Here is a 20204-nt window from a genome sequence, read left to right as displayed (position 1 = left end):
TCCTACAGGGTTTTGCTGTGTCTCTCAGACTGCCCTGGAATTCACTCTGTAGTTCGGCCTCTTCTTGTACTTGAGGCCTGTTTTCCTATTTCAGCATCCTGAGTACTAGAACAACAAGCATTACATCTGGATGCTAACATCACCTTAAACTTACCTTTCTCACAGACTTCCTCTCTTCTCTCACTCCATGAGTATCTTCTCTCTCTGTATTCTCCACTTAACCCACTGGTACCACACTGGTCCATCATTACTCATTTCTCCTCTCTTCCACTCACATCCATTCATCTGGAGACCTCACCATCCTCATCTTCAAAATCAATCTTCAGACTACCTTCATTGCTACCCACCAGTCCAAGCCACCACCTCTCATTTGGATGGCTGCAGCAAACTTCTGACTGACTCTTCCCCATTTCTCTTTGTCTCTCTATTTGGACCCTGTACCAGCTTGCAATGGCACCAACAATGGAGACTCCTCTTTCTCCACATCCTCGCCAGCATCCCCTGTCACCTCAATTTTTGATCGTAGCCATTCTGACTGCTGTAAGGTGGAATCTCAGAGTTGTTTTGATTTGTATTTCCCTGATGATTAAGGATGTTGAACATTTTTCAGGTGCTTCTCAGCCATTCAGTATTCCTCAGGTGAGAATTCTTTGTTTAGCTCTGTACCCCATTTTTAATAGGGTTATTTGATTTTCTGAAGTCCATCTTCTTGAGTTCCATATATTAGTCCCCTATCTGATTTAGGATTGGTAAAGATCCTTTCCCAATCTGTTGGTAGCCTTTTTGTCTTATTGACAGTGTCTTTTGCCTTACAGAAGCTTTGCAATTTTATGAGGTCCTGTTTGTTGATTCTCGATCTTACAGCACAAGCCATTGCTGTTCTGTTCAGGAATTTTTTCCAGGTGCCCATATCTTCAAGGCTTTCCCCCACTTTCTCCTCTATAAGTTTCAGTGTCTCTGGTTTTATGTGGAGTTCCTTGATCCACTTAGACTTGAGCTTTGTACAAGGAGATAGGAATGGATCAATTCCCTTTCTTCTACATGATAACAGCCAATAGACCCAGCACCATTTGTTGAAGATACTGTCTTCTTTCCACTGGATGGTTTTAGCTCCTTTGTCAAAGATCAAGTGACCATAGGTGTGTGGGCTCATTTCTGTATTCCTCTTCTAACAAAGAAGTTCCCTGCTTCACCTTGACAGGGCCACATTCCCTCTGATCACAGGGACTTCTGTGTACATTATCTCTATTGATAGGAATAAGTTGGTTTTTTTTTTTTTCCGCTATTTGCCCATTATCATCACATTAGCTTTAGCTCAAGTTTCACACTTTCATGAAAGTCCCTTTTTAGTTCAGTCCACAACAAAAGTCCCTTCAAAAATTATCCCTACACCTCTGAGTTCTTTATATTTTTATCATTTGATATAAAGCACTACAATATAAATGGGTTAGTGAATGGAGGTTCTAAGGATCTTGGTTTAAAGAAATTAGTTATTTGTGCTCCCTCACAGAATGAACTAGCTACACACACACACACACACCCACACACCCACACACACACACGAGAAAGAGAGAGAGAGAGAGAGAGAGACAGAGAGAGAGAGACAGAGAGAGAGAGACAGAGAGAGAGAGAGACAGAGACAATATCTGTACCTTTCATCTAAAATTTAAATTGGTTATTATGTTGTGTCTGAAGCCAAAATACACACAAGACAAACAAAACAAGAACCTGAGATTTCAAGTGAAGATCCCAGCTTTCCTCAACAGATATAAGTGTGATGTAAGATTTATCTCCCAGAAACAATGCATAAAGCTGTGACTTTATTTTTATACTTTATTTCACAATGTGTATGGGAAGGAGGTGGAGAGAAATTTCTCTCAACGTGTCCTGTATTTTTGGTACTTAGTTTTCGGCATCCTTCTGTTCCTTCTTTCTTGGATGGAGGAGTGGTTATCATCTCCAGAAACATCTACCAGGGACCCACATGAGCACAGGGTAGCTATGCAAAAGGGAGGGGAAATTTCCTGTCCTAGTGGAACTGAGGCCTGGTATATTTGCTGTATTTCAAACTGTACATATAGGTGCAGACAAAAACAAAACAAGACAAGACAAAACAAAACAAAACACTCATACAAGGCACCTAGCATCTAGACCCAGGTTTTAGGGAATGCAGTGTGGAGCAGAAGAGGGATGAGATGGATATAACATGGCTTGGGGTGGGGGATGGGGGGAAGTTACAGGGGCTTGAGTCACGTGATAAAGACAGCAATGAAGTATTGAGGGATAGGTATTTGGTTGTGTTTAAGAGATAAGCATCAGGACTTCTCAGCTAGGGCTAATAAAGGCAGGAACATAGGTTAAAACAACTCTTCAAGAGGCCTTGAAAGACCACGAAAGAGAAAGAACGTAGTGAGCTTTGAAGACAGAGATGCTCTTATAATCCAATATAACAATTTAGCAAAGTGCAACACTTTCTTTCAGTATGCACACTTTCAAATATTTTAAATAACTTGAACATCTTTCTGAGACCATCTTTCCTTGCTTCCTTCCTTCCTTGCTTTCTTCTACTCCTCCCTCCCCACAGTTTTGCTGTGTAGCCCAGGTTGACCACAAACTCATAATCTTTTTTTCTCTATCTGTCTGAGTGCTAGGATGATGGGTTTGTACCACCATGCTCAGCTCAGAAATATAGTTTTCTATCAATATTATTTAGGTGAAGATTAAGTAAAAAATAATCTAGGGCATTTTTATGGACTGACTTCTATTTATAAACCAAGTCACATCACATATGGTTTCCTAATTTGAATAGGAAGTGGCTATTGCAATCAAGAGGAACACAGAGGAGAGGATGAGACAGAAGGGAGCACAGAAGCAAGGAAGCAGTCTGTTCCAACCTGGAGTCTTAGCCATTAGTGAGGCTGGGTATGTAGCTAGTCCACACTGCTACCAGTACTAGCCTGGGTGACAATGTGGCATTATTGTGTTTAGCAGGGGCTTGGGTTGACCATGGAAGAGATCTTCATTTTAAATATTAAATTTTATATTAAATATTACACATAGCTCATCTCTAGCCAGAATGGTTCTTACATGATTAACACTGTCAATGAAAACCTTTAACACTGTGCAGAGAAGTAGACTATGTATGTCTTAGTCTGACAGCCAGTATTGTGGCCGTGAAAGCCTGTGAATGTAGGGGTCTTGATGTGGGATGGGCAGACACAGTATTTCACATCAAAAGCCATACTGTTGTCATGGTTTCCAGCAAACTCGAGCACAGTGCCTAAGAAAGGAAATGTTAAGTTTATTTCCACTTTGATGGACTGCCACTGAAACTCTTAATTGAAGCCAAATTTCTCTGCACATGGGGCAAGCACAATGACCAAAGTGAGGTGCTCTGTGATTCTGCAGCTGCGGCTGCTCACGGCCCGTACTCCTTCTCGATTGGCTCCCCATGTCACACCGTCCTCCTTCCCAGGGATTTTGAATCTTTGGTAATTTGGGGCAAATATACCAGCGACAGCTCCAACTTAAATCTGAAGCTTATAGACATCCACAGAAGCAGACACTCGATTCTTTCACAGATAACAAAATACATATGCTGAATTCTAAAGAGAGTGATTTCACTAGTCTCTCAATTAGTCTTCCAAGTGGAGAAGCCACTCAGTGCTTATGGAAAATATAATATGCCACACGACACTATTTGTTACTTCACAAGTTTTTAACACATCATTTTAACACCTCTAAGTCTAAAAATGTACCCTGAAGCAGAAGCCACATTAAGCATATCTCATTAAAACCGAACCTGTGCTCCTGGAGCACGCACCACCATCATACCTGCATGCCTGGGGGTGGGGACAGATGCTGGCCCTGGCCTGGGGTGGCTATACAGAAAAATCTTAACTTTATTCTAAGCATGTGGGGGTTGGTATTTTGAGAATGGCAGATGGCAAAAGGATGTTAATGAAATGAGTTAAATAATACTTTTTAAACTGTTGATCAAGGCCCTGTTTTAAAGTTCACGTTCATTCTCTTCTAAGCCTTTGGAGACAAGACGCTATAGGGACAAAATGATGTCTGCCATTGTGACTGTGCCTAAATTTCCTGTCTTGACTCTTGTTCCTCTCATGTGCTTAGGGTTACAGTTATGAGTGACTACTCTATATAATGCTTTTATTTTGTTTGTTTGAGATAGGGTCTTTCTGTGTAACCCTGACTGTCCTGGAACTTGCTGTGTGGACCGAGGTGGACTTGAACTCAGAGTTCCTACTGTCTCGGCCTTCCAAAATGCTGGGATTAAAGGTATGCACCTACATGCCCAGCTATATTGTTTGATTTTTAAAGACACTAATATGGTCATATTAAATAACAATTGAAGACAATATTATTACTTTAAAAAGACTGAAATTTGGTAAAGATAAAGAACCTAAGATCCTAGAGGTTTCAGCTTGTGATAAAGCTACAAAGAACATTCTAGATCATTGTTTTCCCTCGCCGTTATCAACTGGAAAGTCTTACTTGTTAGCAACCAGGCGCATGACAGTCCAGTCCTTGGGAAACATCTCTGGGCGTATCAATATTCGGAAAACAGTAAAAATCTGCAGCAAGAAATCCTTGGATAAAAAAAGAGAAGGTTTTATAGGTTTATCATAATTGTCAACATACAGACAGAGAGCACTGTTGTTGCCATTCTGAAAGCACCTGCAGAGAAGGGAGCCTGACTACAGACACTTAGCAGAAGGGAGCTTGCATCCTTGCATCCCCACACCACTGCCCAGACTAACTGCACCTAATCCTTCCCACTCTTAGGAACAGGGAAAGTCATTTGTTCATGCATCTTCACGGCTCTACAGATGTAGGTTCCTGGAGACAATATGGAAAACTTATTTCAGAAGATAACCACACAACCGCTTCCCTTTCTTCCAGTACAGTGTGCTAAATATTAGAACTTCTTAACCCAGGAGCATAATAAATTGTCCCAGGTCAGTTAGATGGTTATTGAAATTTGGAAAGCTATTTTCATTGAAGGATCTTGCACAAAAAAGCATTGTGATTGTGTTAAAGAGGTTATTGTTCAGGTGCTGAGATAAGAGGATGGGTATTGGTTTAGGAAATCTGAGTTAGCCTTCTTCCATGAATTGCCCAGAATTCTAAGGATACTATGCGCTGAGATGGGCCAGTCACATGTGCTTACCAGCTACAAGTGCAGCATGACCCTCCCTGAAGCACAACAGACCAGAGGGCAGCAACATTTGGTATCTGACGGCCTAGAAGGTCCTACTTCTACATTTTCCCTTTTGCTTTTATTTATTTTAACTTAAAAGGTTTTGTCTTGGACTGGAGAAATGGCTTGGTAATTAATCACTTTCCTTTTAAGTGAACTTGAGCCCAGATCCCAGCATTCACATTGTGTGGCTTCCAATTGCCTGTAACACCAACTCCAAGGGATCTGATATCCTCTTCTGGCCTCTGTGGGTAAGTGCACTCATGGGCACACACACGCACGTGTACACGCGCACACACACACACACATGCACACAAACGCAGACACAATTAAAAAATAAAATCTTAAAAAATTAAAGGTTTTTATTTGAAATTTATAGAATTTCATGTTTTTATCTTGTACATACTGTTTGTAATACACACACACACACACACACACACATGTCCATATATACACACGCACACAGACACACACACACATTTTAGAATAGCGAAGTCCAGTTACTTAGCAAATGCTTTGCCTTATATAGTTACCATCTTTTTGGTGAGAATACTTACACTTTTGACAAGAAGTTGTTGTCAGACATTGAAATACCAATTTCCAGACATGGAATTAGTACTTCTTTAAGAATTATAAGAGACAGGACCCAAAATACTATACAGCACATGGTACTTAGAAAGGAAAGGAGGGAATAGACCACTCGCCATAAAAGAACTGGAGCTTTCTCCTCAAAAAGGAAGGCTGGCTCAACCACGTCTAGCTTAAATTATCAACTAGCAAACATGAAAGCTTTGTTTTGTGCAACTTTAAGTGATTCTAGGAAAATAAATTTCTCTAACAATCTGATAGAAGTCAAAAGTGTAGGATTCAGAAATAAAAAGCAACTCAAAACACAAAATACATTTCATATTTACAAATCTAACAAGACACCATGTTAAACATGCAAGCTGCCTGAATAAAAGATTACTACTGTCACTCTTATCAACAGAAGACTGTTAAAACTGAGAACCATGTGGTAGCTTTTCCTCTGTGGTGTGTGTGTATGTGTGTTTCTTTTTATATATTCTAACAGCTTCAATCGAGTCCACAAATATTTTGACAAGAAATTATTTCAACTTCTTTGACATCAACACACATATGCCGATACATAGTATGTAGCATGTAGAAACATTCCCACTAGGTCGCCTGTCCTTAAATGGGTAAGGATCCTATGCATGTCTGTGGAGTCAGTAGAGACACACATTTTCCCTAAGGTATTCCACTGGAGGGCAGGTCATTTGGAGACCTGGAAGTGTAGCTTGGGGGGAGGGAGGACTGAACACGCATGAGGCTCAGAACTAATACCAGCACTTCATGCTAGCCCCGTTTCTACATAGCATTACTATGACGTTAACTTAGTAGAACTGTATGGTGGTCTTTTAGAAGCACTTCTAAACACTAATCTAATAGTTTTCCAGTTAGTTCTTCTGGGTTTCTGAGACACAAATGCACCTTATTCTTGAAAAGATGTGTTTGCATTTATCTTTCAAAGCTTTCCTACCTTATGAAGTAAATCATGTGTGTGTGTGTGTGAGAAAGAGAGAGATTTGAGTTTTATAGACCACAATTAAGAGTTAAGAAAAGTTCTGAAATGCTGAACTTCCATCATCTAACCATACAACTCTTGTCAGCATTGAGTATTGGAGGCAGAGGCAACATGGTTGGTGGCCTCAGGTACATGTGTGGAGTGGGATGAGGTAAGCATGGGCTGCTGACTGCAAAATTGTCAGAAAGGTGGCCAAAGAAGGCAAGCTTCTACCTTAGTGGCTAGCAGCCTCAAGTCTTCCTTCTCAGTGCTGTGGTCAAAGGGAAGGTTATTCCGGATGCAGGAGTTGGGGTTATATAAAGTGTCTCTGTGTCTTCCCATTTACCTGTTCATCTCACAAAAGGAAAAGCAATAGTAGCAGGTGACATTGCACTAGGAAGCCTATGTTGATATGAATCTTTTTTCCTCATGTGTAAATTCTTTAGGTCTTCAAGTAGCTGTATAAGGTACTCAGCTAGTTGTAGCCCAATGACCCTGGGAACTAATTCAATCTTTGAGGAGTTAAGCTCTCATGATGTTTTGAAAAAACATTAACACACACACACACACACACATTTCATATAGTACCCTGCTATTTTTCTTTTTTCCTAAACTACAGTCTACTGCTTCCTTTGACCACAGGGTGATAACCAGAGCACAATCCACTGTGGTCCTGAGATACAATGTGGTTCAGCAAGTATTTGCCTCCTGCCTTTTGGGAGACTGTGCTTCATAATCAGCTCTAGTATTGTAAAGTGCAGAGAACCCATGTGTTGGCTTTCCTGTGCCTTCCTCCTTCCTGCCCCAGTACACTGTTGCTTCCTAGTATATTCTATACTTCTCAGCCCTGGCTCTTTCCCCATGGTCAAGCTTTTGTACAGGCAGCTACCAGCATTCTACACATGTAACTTACAGATTCTTTCTATTTTTTTTATACTACTAAAAAGAACATTTCTGTGTCTAATAATCCTTACTAGGTTAGAACCAAGAACAAGGGCTTCACATGGCACCATTTGAAACCTGGCATCCTGGCAGAGTGCTTCCGTGTATCTGTTTGGCTATGTAATATACACAACATGGTAACTGGACCACCATCACTCTTCAGATTGCTCAAAACAAAAAAGGAATTGGGAGGTTTTCTTTGGGGAATTTTTTCCCCCTGTAGCATAAGAGGCCCAGGTAAGAAAGTCTTTAAACAAGAAAAAGCCCATGTTCAAACAGAAAGGAAGGCAGGGAAGGTTGCTATGACTTAAAAACTTCTCTCTATTTGCTCACTTAAGAATATTGGGTCTTAAAAAAAAAGAATATTGGATCTTTTACTGTGTGTCCAGGACTGTGTTAGAGTCCAGTATTTCTGGTTACTTAAGACACAGTACATTAGTTAATGAAACAGGAGGATTTAAGAAGTACTTGTGACGTGCCAAAACAAGACATTTAAGTACAGCACTTTCTTGTAGTAATGCTTTGTAAAAATCCCTCTTACATTTTAAGAAACTGGAACTTTTGCTGGACTTCACTAATGAAATTAATAATATACCCTGAGGTCACTTAAGCCTTAAGACAGCTATCCTATTATGTACCCAGAGTGTTTATTTAACGTACCTTTAACAGAAAAGTATAACAATAACTTTACTTGCCTTGGATTTATCGTGGAATCTACTTTTACAATAGCTATAATCTCAAATTATATGATCTTGCATGCTCCTGACACATGAGCAATGCAGGCGTGTACGTGTTATGATCACTTGATGAAGACAGCAAATAGGATGAAAGAGACCTTAAGAAATGGATATCCACCATAAATGTTGAATGCAACATGTGAATATTTCTTTATAGTGTTGGAGTCAGTTGGAGTTGGTGATATAATCTCTTGTAAAACTCTGCTATTAAAGATTTCTGGAAAGTGTCCCTCATTCCTTTCCCCAGTGTAATACTTTCTGTGCTGTCTAAGAAAAGAGAGGGAGAGCAAAGCCCTTTGCTAGAGACAGATACTCCAACATAGACATAGACACAGATTCAGACACAGGGACAGACTTAAAAGATCTCTACTTCAGGCAGATAGCTAGACTCATACAACTGGCAGATGAGAGCTACAAGAAGACACACAGACAGCAAAGGAGAGAGTTTAAATATGGGCTTAATCTTGGTCAAATGACAAAAAAACAAGGTGTTCTACAGATTTCTGTCTCAATGTAACACTGATACCTAACTGGTGACTCTGAGTTTATTATTACTGTGCTTAAACTGATAGACTTTCTCATTGTTCATAGAACTCATGGATCAGTGGTATAGATAGATGGACATTAACCAACACTCATGTGGATGGATGCAAGCTCTACTAACTAAGAGCATGGACGGTGAGGTTTGTCATACCAAGGGAACACCTGCCAGAGGCAACACCAGGTATCAGGATTGTAAAGGGTAGCGGCAAAATATGGGTATAAATGGAACTAGGAATAAATTAAAGATACAGAAATTACGATAAAGAATATGTAAATAAAAGCTAAGTCATCAGGGAGTTTTGTTTTGTTTTGTTAAAACAGACAATAATCTCCTTCCTTCCCTATGGTAAGGAGTTTGGAATTTACTCTAAGGACAACATGGAAGCCTTGGTTGGCTCAATGGTATGCACAATGTAGAGAATTAAATTTGTGCTGACTTTTTTCTATGTTATATACAGAGTACTTTGTGTTTAAAGATGATCGTGTATTAAGATGGCACAAAATAGAAACTGGCTTATGAAGCCAAAATGGAAAAGGAATCCTGAGATCATAAACACAGAGATCCCTGCCAAGCATCGCAGAGCAGGTAGGTGACCGAGAACAAGGGACAGAGCAGAGGCAGCTAAAACACATTTCTACCTCTTAGAACATCTGCAGTCAGATGGTACTTTACAAAGTTGCTACAACTTTTAAAGGTGTAACAGCCTTGTACAGAGTTTGAATTAAATTAAGGGCATTAGTAACATTTATCACATTAAAATTGGTACTCTCTGGGGGGCTGGTGAGATGGCTCAGTGGGTAAGAGCACCCGACTGCTCTTCCAGAGGTCCAGAGTTCAAATCCCAGCAACCACATGGTGGCTCACAACCATCCATAACGAGATCTGGCGTCCTCTTCTGGAGTGTCTGAAGACAGCTACAGTGTACTTGCATATAATAAATAAATAAATCTTTAAAAAAAAAAATCTAAAAAAAAAAATAATAAAATTGGTACTCTCAAAATGGAATCTTGAAGTATGTCATACAAAATACCTGCCACGAACTCTTCCATCTTTGAGAGTGGTAGAATTATTGTACTGTAATCAATATATGTAAATTAAGAAGTCAAAATAATTGTGTGGGAGATGATGGCTTCCTAATGCAGATAGAAATTGGGTAAGAAGGCTCATTTACTAAGCATAGATTTATTTTCTAGGCTTTGTACTTATGACACAATGAGATGGTTTCAATCCAAGTGACCACAAACACTGAGAATACAAAATCCAGTGAACAGCACTTTAGACAGGACAGTGTTGAGGTCGGTTGCTGTGTATTGTAGTGCTAAATACTGGCCCTAGTTTCTTCAGGGATGAGAGAATTCTCATGTAAATCAAGTGATGCTATGTGACCTTGCTCCTTAATTTAAAACTATTGGTTAAATAAAGATGCCAGCAGCCTATAGCTGGGCAGAAGAGACGTAGGTGGAATTTTGGTTCCCGGGCTTGGGATCTGAGGAAGGGCCATGAGGTGAAGAAGATGGTGGAGAAAGCAGAAGACACCATAGGGTAGGTGAGTCATGAAAGCATGGCCATAGGGCTAGCCAACTGGAGTTTAGAGCTGCCCAGATAGAACACAGCAAGTTATAACTCAGTATTTAGAAATGCATAGCTTAGAGGGTAGATATCTACCCATTTCTAGTACTGATTAAAGTTATTATAAATATAAAAATTTTGTGTCTTTTATCTAGGAACTGATGTTCAAAGGTGGGATAGAAACCCCTGAATGACATTAAATATTTACAACAGGATGGACTTTCTCCTGTGAAGACTTTACCACAGAGTTGGCATTTCAGGTAGAGAGGAAACAACAGCAACAAACCTCCAAACTACACAGACAAATTACAAACAATAGACACAGTTTGCTAGGAATGCACAATTTAAATTATGGAATGCAATTTGAAATGGGTTGGGGGAAAGGTTGAAAGGGAGACATTGCAATTAGGATACTAGACTTGTTAGGGTGTTTAAACTTGGATTAAGGGCAGTTGTGGTGGCAGGGTCACCTATAATCTCAATACTTAGGAAAGAGGACCATGAGATCAATACCAGCCTGGGATACACATCAAGTTCCAAGCCAAGCTAGGGAAATAACAAGTTCCAGGTCAGCCTTGGCTATATGACAAAATTCTGCCTCAAGAAACAAAAGCAATTGGATAGAGGTTATATCTGATATAGTTTGAAAGCCAGCATATAGACAATGGAAAGTTCCAGAATATGGATAATCTCATGCCTACATCAACACCCCTGAGGCTCTATATGAAAGGACATAATCAACAAAGAGGAGTTTCAGTGCTGTATATGAAATGCCAAGGATATGGACAAAACTTTATCCTCAGTACAATGTGGGTGTATAATAAAACACCACCAACAGGCAGAATGAAAAAAAAACTTAATCACTACCCAGTGACTACTTTTGTTCATTTTTTTTTTAAAAAAGTAATATTGTACTCAAGAAAAAAATTAAACAATATAGGCTAGCAGCCTTTAGGTTTCTGCTCCCTCCCACACACTTGGGCTGTGACACTGTGACTCACACCACTCGCACACAAGTACCTGTGGACAGGAAGAAATGGCATATGATCAAAAAGCTGGGAGCCACTTCAACAATAACCCTACAGGCATCCAGCTTCTTAGGCACACATGGAGCTAAAACACTATTAACCTCAGTTGTTACTTGAGAACTACATACTTCTGAAATTCAGTTTGAGTTGGAGAACTATTTGAGAAAAGCTAAGACAAACTTTGCTCTGAACTGGCAAAGGAAAAATGGAATAGGAGGGACACCAGGCCCATTTGAAATCTAAGCATGTAGTCTGTCATTCTCAATTTCAAATTCATATACCCCAAGACTCAGCAATAAGATTTCCAGATCTATGAACCAAAAGAAACATCTTTCTCCATTATCCAGTCTCAGGCATTCTGATACAGCAACAGAAGATGGAGTAAGTCAGGAAGCTGACTTCTGTAAATGAGTTAATATTAATCACTTATACAAATCATACTTGTTTCATAGTTAAGTCTACATTGTTTATTTTTAGAGGTCTTTGGGTCTTTCTTATGATATCAAAATCTACTTCTAAGCCATTTGGCATGAAAAAAATGTCACCTGGATTATTTATTTCTCTAGAGGAAATGTTGCATTCTTGCAGATCTTACTGGAGGGCTAAAGGATAACATAAAGTGTTATTCACCCCATCAGCTTTCTGATTTCCAAAAGACATCTGATACTAAGGGCTTTCAATAAGGGATCTTGGATTAATGTTATAATCTCTGGAAAATAATGCAAGATAGTTTTGAGGGACTTAACTAAGGCTACCTCAGCTTGACCCAAAATTGAGCACTGGTAAGCTAATCTACTAGATGGTGATATCTGGATGCTTAGTGTGCAGATCAAAATCAGATAATTAGTCTTTGGTAAATCAAATCAATGGCCTCTACTTTGCACTTTCTCCAGTTGCCTCTTTTTTTAGTCTTTCGCTAGGAAAAGTGAGTTTCTCTCATTTTTTACCTATCTGCTAACTTCTCAGGACATCTTGTGGGCCAGCACCTCACTACTTTGTCTTTAGAGTCTATCTCTACCAGCTCTAATTATTAGACAGCTCCCTGTCTACTTCAACTACAAAAAATATTCCTCTGACATCACCCTCTCTTTCCATAGCCCCTTGTCTTGTTTTTGAACATTGCAAAGATCTCTCCAGTTAGATTCTTTGTTCATTCTTCAGACCCTGACACTGGGGTTCCCATTGCATCACTAGTTCCATAGCATCAGTGGGCCTTTTCATGATTCATTACTTCTTGATCTGTATTAATTCTGATTATAGGCAGACCCGTTTACTCTACACACTCCTTAGAATTCACAGTTACTCCTGGACTATCAATTATTTATAGGGTTTATAGTTCCCAAGTCTATACCTGCAGCTCCTCCCTCTTGCTTGATTTTAGACACTGTCTACTAAACATCCCCTTTTCAATATCCCTTAAGTGACTAAACTCAGGAAAAAAAAAATCTGATTTATTTTGCTCCCAAACCTGCACATTTACTCCCTCTATATTTCCTCAGTGAAATGGTACCAACGACCACCTAGAGGATAGAAAGCCTGGAAAGAGTACCGTCGCCCTTAAAAAAAACCCAAAAAACAAAACTAATCAGATTCCTTTGAGATGGAGTTACACACGGTTGGGAGCTATCTAATGCAGCTGTTGGGACTTGAACTCATGACCTTTGGAAGAGCTGCAGGTGCCCTTAACAACTTGGCTATCTCCCTAGTCCTCACCTTTATCTTTAAAAAAGTTTAGGGGCTGAAGATAATTTTGTTTTGATGAGTCATCAAGTCCTGTCAATTTAAATCCCCAAATTTATTAGGACTCTGCTTCTACAATTGTCTTGATTTCAGGCTGTCCCAGCATGCTTCCTATAAGGGCCTATTTTACTTTACATGTTATAGTCTATCATTAAGGGAAATGAAGGCAAGAACTCAAGGTAGGAAATGGAAGCAGAAAGCAATAATGGAACATTTTTTTTCCTGGCTTCCTCCCTGGGGGTAGTTCAGTGATCTTTCTCACACAGCCCAGGTCTATCTGCTTAGGGATAGCTCACTCACCACTGTGGGCTGGGCCCTCCTACACTAACTAATAACTTAGAAATGCTTCATAGGCATTGCCCACAGGTCAATCTGATCTAGCCACTTGGTCAACTGATGCTCCCTCTACCTAGGTGACTCTGGGAGTTGACAGCTGAAATTAACTCACATTACAGTAGCTTAGATAACTACATCAAAGTCTTTCCATGGTTCTGTTTCCTGAGACCTTGGCTAATAATACATTTTCAGTTGTGCAACCAGACAAATGTGATCCCATCTCTCCCTTCTTTTCTCTATTTTATTGTATTTCAGCTTTGTTGTTTTATTTACATTGTATGCGTTACAAAATCTACTTGGCTTATAGTCAAGAATTGTTCATTTATGTGTAATTTGTATTTGAATTTTTTAAAAAAAACCTTTATACTCTCATACAATGCATCCCCTTCTGTAGTTTCCCCTCCTGCCTCTCATTCCACACCTCCACCTCCTCCCTTCCCAGATCCACTCCTCTTCTGTTTTCCTTCAGAAAAGGGCAGGCCTCCTAGGGATATTAACCAAACATCGAATAACAAGATGCACTAAGATTAGGCACAAACCCTCATATCAAGGCTGGATGAGGCAACCCGGTAAAACTCCCTTCTTAAAGCTATCCATGCTTTTAAAATAATGCCCACATGCACTCCCTGATCTTTATGATGCTGATTCTCATGGCTTGATGCTCTATCACACAGTGAACATATATTGCTTAAAGACCTCAAGATGTGACCTCAGAGCAAGGAACCAACCAGACCTTTAAACATCAAGACATTTTTAAAAAATAATTTTTTAAAAAGATTTATTTATTTATTTTATGTATGTGAGTACACTGAAGCTGTTTTCAGACACACCAGAGGAGGGCATCGGATTCCATTACAGATGGTTGTGAGCCACCATGTGGTTGCTGGGAATTGAACTCAGGACCTTTGGAAGAGCAGTCAGTGCTTTTAACCATTGAGCCATCTCTCTATCAAAGAATTTTAACCTAAGTGGCTGGAAGCTGAGAAAGTCACGTAAGCAAATTAAAAAAAAAATCATCCAGATTCTAATAAATGTTAAAAATAGACACTAATGAGGTACGTGCTATGTCAGAGCATTAAAATGACATTCATTCATTCATTCATTCTACAGTGCTGGAGGAATGAACCTAGTCTCATTTAATGTTGGGCAAGAGCTCTTCCACTTGCTCTATCTGCAGCCCAAGCAGCAGGTTAATCGTGAGCACAGCTCCATACCTTATTCTCAGCCAAGACCTCCCCTGGAAACTTTTCTGTTTCTAGTTTACATACTTTGATGAGATGTGATTAAAATCTGATGCCTTTCTCCAAAATAACAGCTAATAGCTTTGTTTAAGTAAAAGAATTCTCAAGAGCCCATAAAGAAAAGAAGACTGGTTAAGACTACCGAGAAAAAACAGAACTCAATGGGAAGAGGGAAAGCAATTGCCAAGAACCATTCAGAACAGTGATGCAGGACCAGAGAAAGTAAAAGGAGAAAAAGCCACGTAAGCATCACTTACCCTCAGCTCCTCTTTAGTACTGAAACTATTCAGAAGTTGCTGATAATGTCTATCTGTCATTTGTCGTAATAGGGAAAGGAGACAGGCAACAAATTCCCCCTAAGGGAAAAAAAAAGCCCATATTTTAAAGGAATGACATAAGAAAACATCAATAGCTTAATATGAACTGCCCTCGCAGAGAACACTTTATGAAGTTGCTATGATCCCAGGTTTACCCTGGACTGTCTTCTTAATCTCTGCTAATTTCACATTCTTCTCTGAATGTACATGACCCCCTTCAGCTCATCTGCACACTGGTCTTTTGACTCAGCAGGTAAAAGAGGCCACACAATGCATAATGTCGGCTTCAGCCTCCCTGTCGAAAAGGGTTTTAAGTTGATAGCTACTCTTTGTGTTTGAGCCCCTATGTACCTGACTCTTATGAAGTCCAATGCTTAAAAATGAAAAAGGAAAGTGCACACAACATCCTTAGATTTGAAGAGTGATAAGATTGCTATAATTTGCATTTTATAATACACTTTAACTTGAAACTATCATTCTAATACAACCATATTTGTTCAACAAAGAACTTACCTTCTTTTAAACAGAAAAATGATATAAAGCACTGGAAACACAACAGGAGAAGCAATGACTGGCTAACGGAGTACACACAAGAGCCCACTTTAATTGGGAGATTGGTTTGAATGTATGTGGAAAAGACTATAGCATCACATTAAAACTGGAGACTAAATGGCCAAGAAGTAGATTTTGCAGGTCAGGCAGTTGAGTTAGTTCAGTCAAATGTCTTTCTACCAGTTTGCACAAGAGTTCCAAGAATACAACTTAATGATTATGCCAGAGAAATCAGAGTTTCATGTTGGCTCTTCATATGAAGTCACTAGTCATATGTCAAACAGTTGCCCCTGTACACTAAGGTATATATTCAATAATCATATAATTGATATTTCCTGTGAGTTCATATTTAATAATCATATAATTAAATAATTCTTATGGGTTATGATACGGTTTGGATTTGAACTCCCCTTCCCCTAAGCTTCAGTACTTGGTCCAGGGCTGGCCTTCTCTGGGAGGCTCTGGAACTTCTAGAAGCTGAGTCTGGCTGGTAGGAACAGGTTACTAAAGGCAAGCCTTTGAAGTCTCTGACCTGTTCCCTGGTTCCAGTTCTGCTCTCTGTTTCCTATTTCAGCATGGTGTGGACAGCCACCAACACAAGCTCCCACTGCTATGGACTGAGCCCCCTTGCGACCCCTGCCCCATTATGACAGCCTGTATAACTATGGAATCCTGAGCTCAAACTCGTCTTTTCTCCTATAAATTGTTTCTTAGGTATTCTGTGACAGGGTTACCCAATAACTAATGATGACTCTGAGGCTCAACACACTATCCTGTCAAGGAGCAAAAGAATTCCGTAACTTCATACATGAGATAGAAAATATAAAGAAAAGGTTATTATTGTTTTAGTGCAAAAGTGATTTTGATTTCACAAGTTTCAGAGAACTTTAAGTGACATTACAGCCATTTTTCACCTAAGCTGGGGGGCCGGGGGAGCACTTGTAGCCTAGCACAGTGACCTTAATGATCTGCTGTGTAAAAAACAAAATAAAACAAAACAAACAACAATGTCATGATAGGCACAAACACATCCTTCATTTGCCTGAGAAGGTGGCTATAATTGGTGAAAATACCTCATCCCTGGCTACACAAGCAGACTGTTTAGTTCATCTTAGGAGCCAGCCAGAAAACAACTTCTCATTCTGTCTCCTCTGGTGTTACAAAATTACATCAAATAAAAGGCAAATCTTGTCTACTCTCACCTCCTTTTAGTTGAACATGTGTAACTAACTATTAACCCGAGGAAGGAAACAGCAGGTAGTAGAGTGTTAGTGTAGCAGAGACAGAGAGCACTAGCCAGCACGCTGAGCTACAGAAACAGTAAAACAGCTGGCTGCCCGAGAACCTCAAGCCAGGAAGCTTTTGTGCAGCAGCAACAACAGCAGCAGCAGCAGCAGCAGCCACCTACCAGCAAAGGGCTGGCCACAGCTACATCTTGAGCAATGATAGCTGTGACAGTGGCTATAGCAGTAAGAGAGAGAGCCATAGAAGTCAGGAATGCAGCCAAGGGAGGCACAAACCAGAGTATTGGATGTTGAGAAAAGGAGAGATACAGTGGACAGCTGAGGCTGACAGAGAACAGAAGGCGACTGAGAGTCAAGGAAGAGAAACTGTAAGCTATGGTTATTTTAAAAAGTTCCAGAGAGTTGTCAAGTCTTTACAATAGAGGGTCAGAGGGTTGTAGACACTCAAAGCCCAGAAGCTATAGCACTGGATAGAGACAAGGGTTGAAGAATCCTGACATCCATGTCATGCATAAAAGATACACAGGGATAAGAGTCCTGCTACGTGGGACTTGCATGAGAATCTTAACACTTGAGGGTGTCCCCTGCTCCCGACTGTTGTTGCCACTCTCCATCAAATGCTGAGGATAAAAGGCTGGTAAGGAAGAGCATTTAGAGCCTCTCCTTAGGTGACCATGGTTTTTATTTAGATAGCAAAAACCGTTATCAGTCAGCTGAATAATTAAAGGGGACGGAGAGGAAACACTAATTGACTTTGAAGTGGTGGGCATGTTCATTATCTTATTTATTGTAATGTTAAGTAAACATAATGCATTTACTCTATTGTTTTATACATCAATAAAATAACTTTTTAAAAGGTGTTACCAACACTGTGATTTGTGGAAAGACATCATGTTCAAGTTACTATACTCTGCATTGTCAAGTTCATTGCTTATTAGAGTCTTGTTAGGTGCACACTGTCAAGCAGAAGATAATACTCTGGCTTCAGAGCTAGCAAATGGCAAAGCTTAGCTGTGAATGTCGGTGGCTTTGTTTCTACAAGACTGTGCTCTGTGGCTTTCACTCCTACTTTGAGATTGATTTCATGTAGGAAACATGCCTGAATTGAGGGGGCATGGTTCAAACTTATATAAATACATAAGAACTTATCTATTGATAATACTGCTCAATGTGTCATGTCTTGTCTTAAAATGCAAATTAGTTGGTAGAGTTTCAATCAATTTTTTGTTATGGGTTTTTATATTGCATGTAAACTATTCAAACTCACTTACCACATAACCGACATACTTAAATACTTGTTTCAATATATCCTATAAATACTAAAATACTTTAAGTTTGAAAAATTACATATCCTAGATCATAATTTTAGTAACAAAAAAAAAAACAATAGCAAATAGACCTTTAGTAGCTTGTTATAATCTATGTACATAGATGAATTCTTTGAATCTAAGGTATTAACTATGTCTGTTGTGTCTGGGCTAGACTGACTACAAATAACTTATAATTATGACATATAATTTCTGGCACATTTATGACATACTGTCAATCTCAACACTTCAATAATCCAATTTCATTTGCTCATATTTTTAAACTTCAAGTTCTTGTCCAGAAGATTAGATGTCTAATATTTTACTTTTATCTTTTTCTACTAAAATGTGATTTTCTTTACTTTTAAGATACTTTAATAATGTTTATATAAATTCTTCTAATTTGTGAAAAATGAATGATAAAAAAAATCACTGGTCAAGATTTACTTACTTAGCAAATTGCCTTTAAAATTCAATAGTCTTCAGTGGCTTGTATCCATTTTATGTACAGAATACATTGCATATTTCTATCAATAACTGCCAAGAATATTTTATATCTATATCAAAAGTCTTCAGAAAGCTTCTCTTAAACATGTGCCTGTCTACACACCCCTCCTCTGATATTTCCTAGGCAATGCTATTCTCTTCTTTCTCTAATCACAAAGCAGTACCTGAAGCCTTCAGACAGGCATGCTAGAGAATCTTAGACAGTGCCAAGCAACCCACTACGCATGCTATTTGACACAGTCATGTACAAAGAAACATTTATGCATTGTAAAAAACTCTGGTAGACAATTTGGTATCTCTCTATCATGCATGCATATGCATGTTGAAGCCAGAGGAAAATTTGTGTGAGATGGCTTTCTTCTTTCACAATTCGGGTTCTGCAGATCAAACTCGGGTTTGGGCTGAATATTTTATGTCCACGCAGTGTAACACAGAGACCTTCATGCTATGGTGCCAAGGAGGCTTAGGGAACTGGTCTTCCACTCTATCTTCACATAAGTTGTCATCTGCCTTTGTTCTCTCTAGCTGTGAGATATCACATTAAGGACAGCTAAAATAGAAGTCTCACATGTGACCCAGGACCATATACTACAGAAACATTTGGATTACAAATGAAAATCACTCATTATACCAAGAATCAAGATTTCAAATCAAATGAACAAAACTAATGACAAATGTCAAAGTCAAGAGCAGAAAGGGACTAAAATGATGTGACTCATAAAAGCCAAGACAAAATGGTTCCTGGTTCTAAATGTTAATTATACCATTCTAACACTCTGAGGGAAAATAGGTTGTATTGTTATGACTAGATAAAAGGGTTCTTAAACATGAAATCAAACCATGATTCATCAGAGGAAAAATTAATAATCTGGAGTTCATTAAGATGAAAAAAAAAACTTTGCTTTTGCAAACACCATTAAGGGGATAGAGAACAAGCTACAGTGGGAGAAAAAACCCAAAACCACTCCCACAACTCTGCAGTGAGAGAATCATTCGGCTAGAAAATGGGACAAGACATGAAGAGACATTTTGTCTAGAAGGTGATATGGATGGCAAATGTAAGAGAAAATCCTTACAGGGTAATGTCAGCCATTGGTGAATCAGAAGGCAAACCCTCAGTGAGAGGAGGCTTAGAGCTCTCAGAATCATTATAGCCCTGACACACACGGACACAAAGGGAAAGGTGACAACTTTGCATGCTGACGAGGGTGTTGGGAAATGAGTTCACTCAGACTGTGCACATGTGGAATGTTAAATGACACTGCCACTAGGGAAGGAAGTTTGGCAGTTTTTAGAAATCTGGGCATGTAGCATGAGCATGAACTTTATGATTCAGCAGTCAACTCCCTGGAATT

At 39.3% G+C, this 20204-nt stretch overlaps 1 protein-coding gene across 7 annotated transcripts in view; it reads right to left on the bottom strand.

Moving 5' to 3' along the window:
• Dock4 (dedicator of cytokinesis 4) overlaps positions 1–20204 on the bottom strand; it is a 408217-nt gene that overhangs the window by 75282 nt on the left and 312731 nt on the right. For all 7 annotated transcript variants that reach the window (XM_029484743.1, XM_029484744.2, XM_029484748.1 and 4 more), the window contains exons 26-27: positions 15180–15278; positions 4516–4610 (exon numbers count right to left, since the gene is read on the bottom strand). In XM_029484743.1, coding sequence (XP_029340603.1) covers positions 4516–4610; positions 15180–15278 — 194 coding nt within the window. The remainder of the gene's footprint in view (positions 1–4515; positions 4611–15179; positions 15279–20204) is intronic.

The sequence above is a fragment of the Mus caroli genome, unplaced genomic scaffold (assembly GCF_978045245.1).
Source record: "Mus caroli unplaced genomic scaffold, Mus_caroli_1 scaffold_14, whole genome shotgun sequence".
In the NCBI taxonomy this organism is placed as follows: Eukaryota; Metazoa; Chordata; class Mammalia; order Rodentia; family Muridae; genus Mus; species Mus caroli.
This window is presented reverse-complemented; position numbering and strand designations above follow the sequence as displayed.